Source organism: Pongo abelii, chromosome 15 (genome assembly GCF_028885655.2).
Source record: "Pongo abelii isolate AG06213 chromosome 15, NHGRI_mPonAbe1-v2.0_pri, whole genome shotgun sequence".
Taxonomy (NCBI): Eukaryota; Metazoa; Chordata; class Mammalia; order Primates; family Hominidae; genus Pongo; species Pongo abelii.
In genome coordinates, this window is record NC_072000.2 from 99486654 (window position 1) to 99500413 (window position 13760).

The 13760-nt window shown below is 37.1% G+C and overlaps 1 protein-coding gene across 8 annotated transcripts in view; it reads right to left on the bottom strand.

Moving 5' to 3' along the window:
- Positions 1-2197: 2197 nt before the first annotated feature.
- Positions 2198-13760, bottom strand: part of DICER1 (dicer 1, ribonuclease III) — a 71767-nt gene continuing 60204 nt past the window's right edge. For all 8 annotated transcript variants that reach the window (XM_024231631.3, XM_024231630.3, XM_024231633.3 and 5 more), the window contains 5 exons: positions 11806-12694; positions 9869-10137; positions 7185-7347; positions 7015-7090; positions 2198-6645 (listed from right to left, as the gene is read on the bottom strand). In XM_024231631.3, the coding sequence (XP_024087399.1) occupies positions 6480-6645; positions 7015-7090; positions 7185-7347; positions 9869-10137; positions 11806-12694 (1563 nt within the window). In that variant the 3' untranslated portion in view covers positions 2198-6479. The remainder of the gene's footprint in view (positions 6646-7014; positions 7091-7184; positions 7348-9868; positions 10138-11805; positions 12695-13760) is intronic.

Below are 13760 nucleotides of genomic sequence, written 5' to 3' on the forward strand. Positions count from 1 at the left end.
CAACAACAAAAAAACCCAATTCAAGAATGGGTAAAAAGGACTTGAACAGATAATTTTCCAAAGAGACAAATGGTCAATAAGCCATTAAAAGATGCTCAACATCTCTAATCATTAGGGAAATGTAAATCAAAACCACAATAAGATACCACTTTACATCCATTAGGATGGCTCTTATCAAAAACACATAAAACAAGTATTGGTGAGGATGTGAAGAAACTGGAACTTGGTGCATTACTGGTGGGAAAGTAAAATAGTGCAGTCACTATAGAAAACAATATGGTGACTTCCCAAAAAATTAAGCGGAATTACCATACGATCCAGCAATTCTACTTCTGGCTATATACTCTAAGGAACTGAAAGCAGTGACCCAAACAGATATGTCTACACTAATGTTTACAGCAGCATTGTTCACAACAGCCAAAAGGTGGAAGCAACCCAAATGTCCATTGGCAGATGAATAAACAAAATGTGGTCTATGCATATAATGGGATATTATTCACCTTCAAAAGCAAATTCTGACACGTGCCATGGTATGGATGAACCATGAAGACATTATGCTAAGTGAAGTCAGACACAAAAGGGCAAACACTGTCAGATTCCACTTATATGAGCTACTTAGAAAAATTAAATTCAGAGACAGAAAGTAGAATGAGGTTGCCAGGGATTTGGAGGGAAAGGGATATTAGTGTTTGTTTAATGGGTAGAGTTTTAATTTGGGATAAAGAAAATGTTCTGGAAATGGGCCAGGCGTGGTGGCTCACGCCTATAATCCCAGCACTTTGGGAGGCTGAGGCAGGCAGGCAGATGACGAGGTCAGGAGATCAAGACTATCCTGGGTAACATGGTGAAACCTCTTCTCTACTAAAAATACAAAAAATTAGCCGGGTGTGGTAGCGGGCGCCTGTAGTCCCAGCTACTCGGGAGGCTGAGGCAGGTGAATCCCTTGAACCCAGGAGGCGGAGGTTGCAGTGAGCTGAGATTGTGCCACTACATTCCAGCCTGGGTGACAGAGCGAGACTCTGTCTCAAAAAAAAAAAAACAGAAAAAGAAAACGAAAAACTTCTGGAGATGAAGGGTGGTGAGGACTGCAAAACGCTGTGAAGGTACTTTATGCCATTAAACTGTACACTTAAAAATGGTTAAGATAGTAAACTTTGTGTATTTTACCACATACACACCAAAAAACCCTCTAAGGGTTGTTCATAAACTGCCTTGCAGACCAGTTAGAAAGCACTTCTCCCGGCCTGCACATCTCTCTGCTCCTTGCGTCTTTGCAAGGGGCACAGACCTGAGCTGGCTGGGACTCAGCATTTACCATTCCATCTAAAACATACATTGTGCTCATGATCTGCACACACACAAAAATTCAATCCCATCTGAATTCTTTTCATGTACATCGCAATCTGCAAAATGATACATTCAGCCTGGCTGTGTTCTTTCTTGCTAGCCATGACAGCTGCAGACGTGAGCAGTTGCTTGTCTTGGAGGGTAGGGTCAATGGTGGCAGGAAGGACCTGTGGCCCTGAGGCTTGGCCTGAACTATCTAGAGAATTCAGGGCAGTAACACCAACACACACAAGCATGTAGCACTTACCCAAATTCCTCAGGATTAAAATATACTTTTTTCTCCTCTAGTTTAGGGCAGTCAGAGAGAGAGGAAAGGAAGGGACTAATTTAAACTTACAAAGGAAAACTAAACTTTTTTCTCATTCTAAAAAACTTCTTACCATCTTGTTTCTACAACCAAATGATTCGTATTAGTGCTTGGTTTACTGAGTTACAAAAAAAGTTGGGCCAAAAGGCTAAAATGATAGAATTATTTCTTAATCAACAATATTGGAAATGTGTCCTAAAAACCTGGAAGCCGAACGTTCTGTCCACCTGATTTTAGAAAAGCCAAGTTCACCTAAAGAATGTGTCAAACGTATCATCTAAATAATCCAAGACCTAGAATGCATCAATCAATGTGACAGAATTTCCAAAAAGCAGACTGGAATTAAGTCTTCAAAAAAGACAGTTGTTACTATATAATTCTACAGGTGGACATGAAGCAGAACTTGGTAAACAAAATTTTATATTAAAATATGCATTTTCATATGATTCACCATGGAATCGAAACATTATACAGATCATTTCTGCTACCACTATTTAAATGTTATTACCCACTTGAATTGAAAAAAGATGAAAGGACACAAAGTGAACAGACGATAACTTTATTGGAGATTTACTCGGCTACAATTATTACAAAAAAAAAACAACTAAAGGTAATTGTGATCCATAAGGTGCAGATTGCAAATTTCTGCAGCATGATTACTGTATGAATGAATGACATCATGTTCCTTAAAAAACAGCTGCAGCATGTGATGGTAAATATTTTATTGTCAATCAAATTATATGCATTCGTTTTACTTGATTTTAGTAATTTTCCTTCACTATTTACAGCAGAAAAGCCAGAAATTTACTTCCTGTTCATCTTTGCATTTTTGCTATGTAACCTGCTGCTGCAGTGAATTCTTAGTGCATCTATAAAATTTAAATTGTCTGTGGTTGATGTCCAAATAAAAATGGACTAGAAAAAAAAAAGTAATGATTAAAATATATTTACAAGTTAGTTGTGAAAAATCATTTTCACTGCTAGTGGAAAATACAATGGTCTCAATGCAAATTTCCTAGATATTGCTATTGGCGTCTCCAACAACTTTAAAAATCATTTTAATAGTCTTGGTCTTAAACACATCTTTAAAACTTTTCATGTACAATATAAAATAAAGAAATTTATCTGGAAATAATTAAATTCCTGAAAAGTAATCAGTGGTTGGAAAAATATAATTATTCAAATGTAATTAAAACAACCATATAGGTAATAAACATGACATGAGTTTCTCTTCTGCAGATAATGCAAATGGGTTAAAGACTCTTAACATAATTTCAGATGCAGTTAAAAAAAGGTATCAAGGTCTCAGTTTGGTGGCTTCAATCTTGTGTAAAGGGATTAGACACCCTAACAGAGCAAGATCCAATATTTTAAATCAACGGGGCCTTGTGCATGAACTGCGCTTGATCTGGATTCCAGTGATCCTCTGCAGTCCCTACCTGCCTCCAGGGAGCGACTGAAGGAGCCGACTGCTAGGGGAACACCTGGATTCATGAACCAAAGCAGCGTCAAGTTTCATGTTGTCAAGGCAGGGTATCAGAATCTTTCTGAGGGCAAAGTATTATTAACAAATAAAAATATCAGTATTTTAAAAGACAATTACAGGAGTGTTAGAGGTCATTCTAAATTTCATCACTTCACGTAATATAAAAGAAAAAAGAAAAGAAATATAACAAACATTTTAAAAACATAATTAAGAGTTCAGTTAACAAATCTTTTTCATACTTTCACAAACAGTAAAAATGCCACAGACAAAAATGACCTATTTAAGTTGTGCGAGTATATGACACATTGCAGGCATTATAATTATCTTTTTCAAATTCCATAAATCAAAACAGCAGCAAGGCCAAACCACATTTTTTTCCTCTCTGTTAAGCATATTTTCTTGAAATGAGGTAAAGCATGGTACCAAGTGCAATGCTTATCTGTGCTACATGAACAGAACAGAAGGGAAAAAGCTATTATAAAACGCAGCATAGTTAGGACTGCGGAAAGCATATTATAAAAGAAATTTTAAAAAATTTACAAATGAAGGTTCATGTCAACTAACTTGCACACAATCATCATAAGGAATTTCTGCAGTTGCTTTTTCAAGATACGCCTCCCCAGTCCTTTACACACGTGCTTAGGGCACAACCACACCCCACTGGTAGGTTTTCCATATTACATTCGGTCTCACATTGCAATCACAGGAACAGAAGGGTGGCACATAGGGCTCTAAAGTGGGGCAACATAGAGTGATTTTTTTTTTCCTTAATTGACAGATGCAAAACATTTCAACAAGCTAAACAGAGGAAAACTTTACAGCATTAAAAATCAGCAGCACAAAAGCGTTCATAACCATTTCATATGTCTAACTCGTACTTTTTTATTTTTTAACTTAGTAACCAGGGGATCATAGAATGCTTCAAACTGTGAGTCAAATTAAAATCCACTATTTTTCTCCAACAAAAAGTGAAATAGCTGAAGTTTGCTGTTGATAAAACATTTTGAATGGTAGAAGGAAATTTGAACCCCTGAGAATGTATGACCTAATCATGTCTAAGTCTGAACATCTTAGTATTAACAAAAAAATACTCTTCTTAAGGTTACAAATATATTGAGGCATTTTTCTCCCACTGGGAATCATAACTGTGAAAACAATCTGATTTTGGTGCCAGGAATCAAGAGAATCCCGTAACACTGGGATCAATGTATTAGACACAATGCAAAGCCCTAAGCTCCTGGCATCAGGTAGTTTATAAATATTAAGAGATTTGTGATTAAACTTGATCACAAATCACCCTCACAATAAAATTCACATCCAGCCTTGTTAACTGCACACTTTTACAGTTATATAATTCAAGAACTGCTTTGTTTTAACTGGCCATATCTTACATTAAGGTTTTTTAAAAAATCAAATAGACATCTAAGGTTGCAAATCAGAATTAAATATTTTTAAAACAAGTCACCTAATTTGCTCAAAAACTCATTTAATAATTTAGATCTCAATTTAAGTTTAAGATTGGAGACAATAAAAAACACTGGAGAAGCTTAATACCCCCCTCACTCAGGGTTCCTTAGAAAGCAGAGCTGACAGTTTTCTGTCGGTGCACTCGCACAGAGGCATTTCTCTGTGGGTGGATGATGCAGATAAAGCAGGAAGGACAGTATTCAAATGTCACTTACACATAAATGCAGCATTCCATGAAGCATCAAGTTCAGAATCATGTGCTGGGAAATATGAGACACCTCTGCTCAGCTTTCTTAAACTTCAAGCATAATTAACGGGGCAAATTGCAGCAAACCTCTACTGGTATGTTGATGGGAGTGCAAGACCCACAGCTTTTAAAAAGGTAAATTAAGAGGTATTATAGTTACAGTGCAAAAAAAAAAAATTAAAATTTCAAGCATAATACATAAACATAGCACCAAACAGGGGAAAAATGCATGCAAAAGAAAAGAAGAACTGAGGTATTTAAGTGAAGAGTGCCTACAAGTCTAATTAAAGAAACTTAGGCAAATGCCTGAAAAAGTTTTTTTTTTTTCCTTTTCCAAAGATGGAAATAATGAGCTAGTTTATCTAAATTAATGACCTAAATCACAGATGTATCAAAATTACGGCAGTTTATCGCAAACGTTAAACTTTCATGGCATTAACAGCACAGCTTTGGTAGGTGAAATATGCATGCAACATTATGAAAAGTACAGTAAGAAATTTATGTGAGGAGACTAAGGGTAAAGGTGCTCTGTTTTGCTTCTTTAAATAAGTAACCAATCAATTATAAAATCTGCAGCATATTTTAGGTGTGATATGTCTAAGGTTTATTTTGTTAGAGCAACAGCCTAGAAGGCAAAATTATTTGCCATAAACATTTCCATCAGTGGAACTACCTAGCAGGAGGACTTTAGTAAAATGGGGTGTTTAGCCAAAGATCATTTTTATGATAAAAAATATCCATAGACTACATATTCTGGTTTTTAAAATGTCTTCAGTATACATATGACAGAAATTTTAGTATGATCCTGTAATAAGTTACAACTATACTAGTGAGTTGTAAGTATCACGCTGTCTCAATGTCTAATGCATAATAAAATGAAGGGAATGTAAAACAGTTTGTTCCAAAAAGATCAGAGATTAAAGACTATCCATGAAGGTTTCACTTTTAAGGCAAGAACCCTTTTTTATGCAAGACTATGTGGCATCGGAAAACTAAAATGTGATTCACCAACATGCCAGCCAACGTTCATTAAAAATCTGTCCCTCACTATCAGGTGCAACAGCGACCAGGAACATCACCTTACACAGTATAACGTGAAAAGAAAAGACAACATTGGCGCACTTCTCCTCTCGAAAACCTTATCATTCTATTCAGCTTATCAACTATACTGCAGGACTGGCACTACTGCACACACGGAGAGATGGAGAAGAATCTACATCATCCTAGGGACTGCTGGAGGTTTAAGCTCCATGGCCTTCTAACACTAAGCAAAGCTGACATAAATTAAATTTAAAAAAAAAAAAAAAAAAAAAAAAACCTGTCAATTATTTTGAACACTTGCTAAATGTCATCATTAAAGCACTCTTGTGATTTAAACAAAGCAGAAGTGAGGAAAGAAGATAAGATTGTGTTTGCGCAAAAAACTAAAACTACAATTAGTTCCAAAATTTTATACATATGTTAAATGTTTTATTCTGTTATCTATCCTGTTATCAAACAAACTTTAAATTCTGCTTTCAATTCACTCCACTCACTATCAACTTTAAGTCATCCTTTCCGATTTAAATAATTTTCCCCTTAATTTTTTTTGTTTTGTTTTTTGTTTTGAATTTTAAAAAGCGGTTTCAGCTATTGGGAACCTGAGGTTGATTAGCTTTGAGGCTTCGGAGGGCTCTTCTTGCCGCTGCAGATTTGGCGATCCTGTAACTTCGACCAACACCTTTAAACTTCCCCTTTCCTACCACTTCCACGGTGACTCTGACCTTCCCGTCGTAAGTTCTCTCGGCCGGGCTGTAAAATTCCAAACAGCTTCAATTACAAGTCACAAGCATTTACTATCATCGTCAATCGGCATTCAGTGTGCACCCTCAGGCTGGGAGTCCCATGTATAAGCTGACACCACACAAAGGAAACACGCACTACGACTTATTGCAATTGCATACCCCCGACAGACAGGGCTGCCGTCTAGTCTTTATTACAGCATTATTTCATACAAACAGAAGAAAAAAAGAGAAGTCAATCAGATTACAAATAGAAATCTGACAACAGCACACCACAGTGTAAATATTTTTCAGAATCATTAGTTTACAATATCTTTGTGAACTTTTCCCCCTTGACGTTTTTAAGTTTATGTTTTTTCCATGTACATTTTTTGCTTACCTAAATTTGGCAGTTTCTGGTTCCATTTCAAGCAATTCTCGCACAGGCGAACGGGGTACATTTGCAGAAAACTTTTCTGCAATCAAAATGAAAGAATAATATGAATAATATCTCTGAAGTTGTTTTTAATTTTGTGGGGTTTTTTTCTTTCTAAAGGGAGCCAACAATACCTATTAGCGGCCGCATCATGGGATAGTACACCTGCCAGACTGTCTCCAGTGACATCCCACTATCCATGTAAATGGCACCAGCAAGCGACTCAAAAATATCCCCCATGGCCTTTGGAACTTCAATATCCTCTTCTTTCTCTTCATCCTCCTCAGATCTCCTAAGCTATTAGAGACGGAAAAGTGACTTGTAAGCAAAAAGTCCATTTTTACAGGCAGTCCACAGATGTAGTTTCTTTTCTTGGATATATGACTTTTGTTACTTCTTTAATAAGGGAGGAAATACCATTTATGGTATGCCTACTATATTGTAATAGTAAAACAAATGTTATCTTTTAAAAAAAGTTTTTCAAACTTCTCAAGAAAGAAAGAAAAAAAATTCCCACCCCATTTATTATTCTATATACCCAGCAAAGAAAAAAGATTACTTCTAAATTTAAACAACCTTAACAAAGAATTAGAAATAGTCGATAAAAGTATGAAAAAAATTCAAATTCACTCATAATCAAAAAACTATACTTTAAAACAGTTCTACCCCCTAGCTGCTTGGCAAGCATTCAATAGTACTAACTGGTCTGGTGCTGGCACGGGTGTATGCTGCTTTGGGGAGCAGAAATTGCTGTTGTAGGGAGACAGGGAAATTCTATTTAAAAGATTTTTTCCTCCAAGTTCCCTCTTCATTAAGCCACTAGATATGTGTTCACTATAACCGAGTATCTGACATAGCAGGTATGCAAATTAATAAAATAAAATCATACATCAAAAGCCTATGAAAAGTTCACAATTCTTTGATGCAGCAATTGCAACTCTAAGAACTTATTTTAAGGAGGTAACTAGATACATAAGCATATTTATCACATCCATGGTTATTAAACATCCTAACCAAAAACTACTTAACTACTCGGCCATAAAGAAGCGTTTAAATAAATCAGCCACGTGTTGACTAGCGTGGCTCCTGAGCATCATGATACCCATCAGTACACGGAAAGTCAGCCACAATATATCATACGTGAAAAGAACAGGTTACAGTATCCTATACATAATAGAATTCCATTTTACATTTTAGATATGTTTATATCTATACACATCTACAATTCCTCCCAAAATGTTAATATTGGTTATTTCTGAGGTAGCATAATCAGGCAAATTTAACTAATTTTCTTCTTATTTACTTGTACTAACTTTTCTAAAATCAACACAAATCATTTGGGAAAAAAATAAAGTGGGAAAATACTAATTTCTAATAGGTTGTTTAGCCACACAAAGTTATATATAATACATTTATACTGCTGATTACTTAAAAAAACAGACTTATTGTTCATATATTATGGTTTTGAGATAGAAAGGAATTTTAAAACTTACCAAGTTTAATTCTCTCTTTTTACAGCTGAGGAAACGGAGGCCCAGAGAGGTAAAGAGACTTTCTTAAGATCAAATAGTAAGTTAGAAATGCCAGACCATGACATTTCCAATCAGTTCTTGTAACTTCTATACATATGTTTATATAAACAAAGGGAAGGAAAAGAATGAACAAAAACTAACAAAACCAATATGCCCCACTGGCATCCAAAGAGAGCTTAAATCTAATTTTAACTAATTCCTCAAATTTCAAGCTTAGCTATTTCTAAAGAACGAGACTAGATAACACTTGGAAGTCTACGAGCTGGTCCCACCTTCTCGCCTCACAGCCTACCACGCTCCAGCTCAGGCTGTTCATCTTGGACAAGAGCACAGAGGCGCGTTAAAGAAAGAGCAGGGCCTACTGACTCCTCCAGTGCACATCTGGGCAGCTGGCAGGGCGTGAACTTGGCTCTGCGGCTAGACTTCAAACCTACTCTTAATTTTTCTCATAGAAAGAGAAATTCACTACTCCCCAACAAAGGTTTGGTGCAATTAAAAAGGGGAAGGTACAAATTAAAGCAATGACAACTAAAACAGCTACTAGCGTTAAGGCCGTATTTCCTGACTCCTTATAAGAAAATCTACAAAAATAAGAAAATCAAAGGAAATGAAATGGGAAGAGGAGGAAATGAGAGTCTCTCTGGGGGACACAGGTATGCAGATGAATGTAAGAGACTGGAAAGATCTAAGCAATATCCTTTCCTACAAAAATTCGAAATAGCTCACAAACACATTAGAATTAGCTCCGTCACCAGAGAGCCTTTGGCTGAACTTACAATAGAAGCCTCCCAAATTCCAATGGTCAAAAATTTAGAAGTTTGTTTTTTAAATTAGATTTTCCCACTTCAAGTAGAAGCAGAATGTATATTTACGATGCTTCCCTGAGATATTAGCAAATATTTCTGATCCATTTAAAAAAGGAAGAATAAACTACACTGGGCTTTTACTAAAGCTAAAACTGCCTTGGGGTCTGGCAGCAGAGGCCACTTCTTTGGCATGCCTCAATGCTGGAAGCCCTCATGAAGGCGTGGGAAGGGTACATAACTGAAAGGCCTGGTTCCTTCTCTTCACCCGAATGACCACACAGCCCACAGTGGGGGCAGACAAGTTTAAGAGGCCTACCTGCAAACTGCAGTTCACTCGTGCTCCCAGAGAACACAGCACACTGGGTCCCCACACCCCTGACCTCCTGCTGTCCCTTTAGACCACTATGCCATCAGAACTCTGACACTACAGAGACCCCTAGTCAGACCACTTTTTTCAACATCGTTTTGAACAGTACTAACCTCAGAATCCATTCCTTGCATTTCATTCTTCTCAAGCTGAAACTGCACAAAGTCATCAATGACATGGAAGAGCTCAGGAGAGACAGCTTTGAAGTACTTGTGGTAGTCGTACTTTACAGCCAGCGATGCAAAGATGGTGTTGTTGACCAGGGCAGACCGCAGGTCTGTCAGGACCCCCGGGGAGTGCTGCCGCGGGTCTTCATAAAGGTGCTTGGTTATGAGGTAGTCCAAAATCGCATCTCCCAGGAATTCTAAGCGCTGGTAACAATCTGAGGGGATCCAAAGTGGAACCGTAAGCTTGTGCAGAAGCATTTACACTATCCCCACATAGGCAACTGATCCCCAAATCTGAAGAAGATTTGTATTTACAATCATTTTCATACATATATTCTTCAAAAAGGATATTTGACATATCATACTAAAAAGCCTCTGGAAACTAAATTTTAATGGCAAATTAAGTACATTTCTTATATAAACGGGGGTCATAAAATCTTCAAGTGGTCAAAAGACTAATGCTTGTTAAGAAGGAAAAACAAAACCTCCCAGGTGCTATCATGATCACTGAATGTTTTTCTCTGGCACTGTGCTGTCTGGGCAGGTGCTGGGGCCTTCCTCTTCAGTCTCCTTCACACATCATCACTTAAGTGAGACCAGGGCCGCACACACCTCTCCATGTGGCTACACTGTGCTGCCATCGCTAAAGTCTCATTCACACTCTGGAATGTGTGCATAAGTGACACCATTCCTCACTATTCCTGGGCTATTTTTGTTACACAGGATGACAGGAAAAGAAGACCCTCTTCTTAACTTGAGCTATTATAGAAATGAATTTACCACAAACCAAGAGATTGAGAAAGAAGAGTTGTGAAAGGGAGCAAAGGCAGGTAAACTGGTTGTCAAAATGTGAAAATGATCAATGTTAAATCAACACCTCTATTTTCTCACAGTGATTAAAATAATATATCCAGCTGAGAAAACTGAGGCAGGGACCGATGGTGACTTGTCCCAGAATAAGCAAGGAGTTAAGAAGCAGGGACTGTGCTAGGCGAGAACCTAGGTCTCGCAATTTCCAGCAGAATGTAGTCGAAAGCCACGTATCATTTTTCCTCCATAACGAAAATTAGGCTTTAGTTTCATCAGTCTTTCTAGTCCAGAGTCAGATAGTTTTTCACTTTTTGGTTTTTACATTTTGCTGATCACCTTAAGCTACATTGTTTTTATTATATAAACTACATACTTTATACTTTGCTTTGGTATTCTGAATTCAGGCACTTATTTTTCTGATACAGAAATCGAAATGTAAACTTCAGCTGTGTTTCACAGCCTGAAGCTGATTTGGGTGTAAGGGGCTTGTTCTCCCTTCTAATCTAATGGGTTGACAGTCTATTAAAAGAGGGGAAAATACAGAGCACAGTGAGAAGTAGAAGATGACAGCCGAGTCACAGCAAGGGCCATGCAACCTTCTTGTGAAATCATTGCTTTTAATCTTTTAATCTATCCATCTTTAAAAAGACCCTAAAGGAGGGGTCTTTTTGTCCAGGAAGAACAATAAAAGGCTGTGGAAATACATCCAGAATATACAACTAAATCAAAAACCAAAAGCAGTGAATGGGCAAGAGAAAGATATTTGGGGAGGATAAAATGGGGAAAACACATCAAAATACTAAGGTTAAAATTTCTCTAATTAGGCAGATATAAAATGACACTGATGAGGGTATATGATAGCCATACTCCCAACAACCAAAGTTATAAAGCAATACGTGCTCCCCAAATAACAAGAAAAAGAATTCTTTCTATTCCTTTTGTTCCCCGCCCCATCCCTTGAATATTAAGCACGAACACTGTACATGCATAGATCACTTTTACAAGGCCAACACGATGTGATAAACACAAAGTCTCATTTTCCCAGAAATGAAGTTTGGTCGTGGGCTCCTTACCAGTGATAGTATTGTAGTGGTAGGAGGCATGTGTAAAAGCCTGGAGAAGGTAAGCCTTATTCTTGAATCTGTAGTTGATTTTCTTTTCAAAATTTTCAAACCCCGATATAAGGTGATTCAGTGTTTTATCTGCATCTGGATGATCAAACATACATCTTGGTGGAATCTTCAAACAACCATATTCCAAGTCTTTCAATACAGAAGAGCGTGAACTGGCCACAGAAGCAGCAGCACAGCTCACTGAAAGGTTCTTTTGTTGGCTGTTGAAATTCTCCCGAGTAGGGCACAGGGCCTTTTCCCGATCAGTCCTTTTAATTACCGGGAGCACCTTCAGCCCCAATGAACAGAGGAAAAGCTGAGCAGCCCTCTCCCCACAGCTGGTTAAATAGCAGCCCAGCAGGGCTTCCACACAGTCCGCTATGCTTTTGTCAGCAATACACTGCTCAGTGTGCAAGTCGTAAGAAATGGACTGCTTTCCCGTGTCAACACCACAGTTTTCTTCTGATGGATTCCAGAACCCCACCACAAAGTCATCTTCTTCAACAGCTTTGCTAGGATCCAGATAGCACATTGCATCCCAAGAGCTGTAGTCAAAATCCTCAAAATCTGATGAAAATGGCATACTACCTAAGGAGGATTTTTTGGGCATTTTCCATTCATATGCAGAATCAGTGGTTGAAAAAGGAGAAAGAGAGATTTTCTTTACAAAAGCTCCTGACCCCATTAACATATTATCTATAAATCTGATATGTTCCTGATCATACTCCAGGAAATCATCTTCATAGTCAGCCTCTTCCTTCGGAGCCCTCCACATCAGGCTCTCCTCCTCCTCATCCTCCTCCTCGTAATCCTCATCCAGTTTGCCATTCGCCAGCATGCAGTCTTTTGTCTGAAACGAGGGGGAATGGGGAAGGAGGGGAGACATAGCTGCTGTTTTTAAAAGGGTTTGAAACTCAATAAAAGCAAGGGTTATGGATAATTTCAAATGACAACCACAAATACTAAAAGGCAACTTTAAAATCATGGCCATTTGTTTTCAATTAACATAAAATAAGTTATTTAATCATATAAACAAAGTAAAACATGTTCTTTGAATGTTCGTTTTCTAAGTTATAAAATGACCTTTATCCAGTATGAAGCTTTAAGTTAAGGATTTTGAACATGGATATAAAGTTAAAATTAATGTCCACAATGCAAAACTTCAACTAAGTCATCTAACTCTGGTAGGACACACAATGAAAGCACTCATATGCTGATCACACAGATCTTCAATTTTGCTGACAAAATTTGAAAATGTGGTAATTTGATTTTCAAAAAGATTTTCAAATTAATAAAACGAAATTCCAGATGTAGAAAAGCATTACTTTTGCAATTAAGAATATAATATAAAAACAGATAAAATCATTTTTAAAAATGTACAATAGAATTTTATAATAAAGCTTTTGTCCCTATTTCCACTTCAAAGTATACTTGCCACAAAAAAACTACACTGCTTTCCTTAAAAAATAAAAGTGATCACTGCACTAAGCTATGAATTTGAGAAATTATGCTTTTCCCCTCCACTCTGAGCTACAGTAATCAGGGGAACAGATTATAGCATAACTGACAAAAATAGAAGAAAATTTAGACTAACATGAAACACAACAATCCACTTTCTGTCAAAAGATCTTTGCTAATTCCAATTTCTTTGGCAAAAGCTTATTTGTGAGTGACAACCTTAATAATGGGCTAGATTTCAGTAATGATGTAACTTTTTTGCAATCCTAGAAAGATGCCAAATCTCTGTTATGGAAGTTTTTAAAAAACCAAAAAACTTTACTTGTGAAGGGGGAAGATGAAGGGTGTGCATCAATGTTGATTGTAACAACTTTCCAGAGTGTTCTGACAAAAAAAAGTTGCAACCTTCAAGCATTTTTTAAATACTACAAATATTTCATTTTAAACTAGACTCAAGA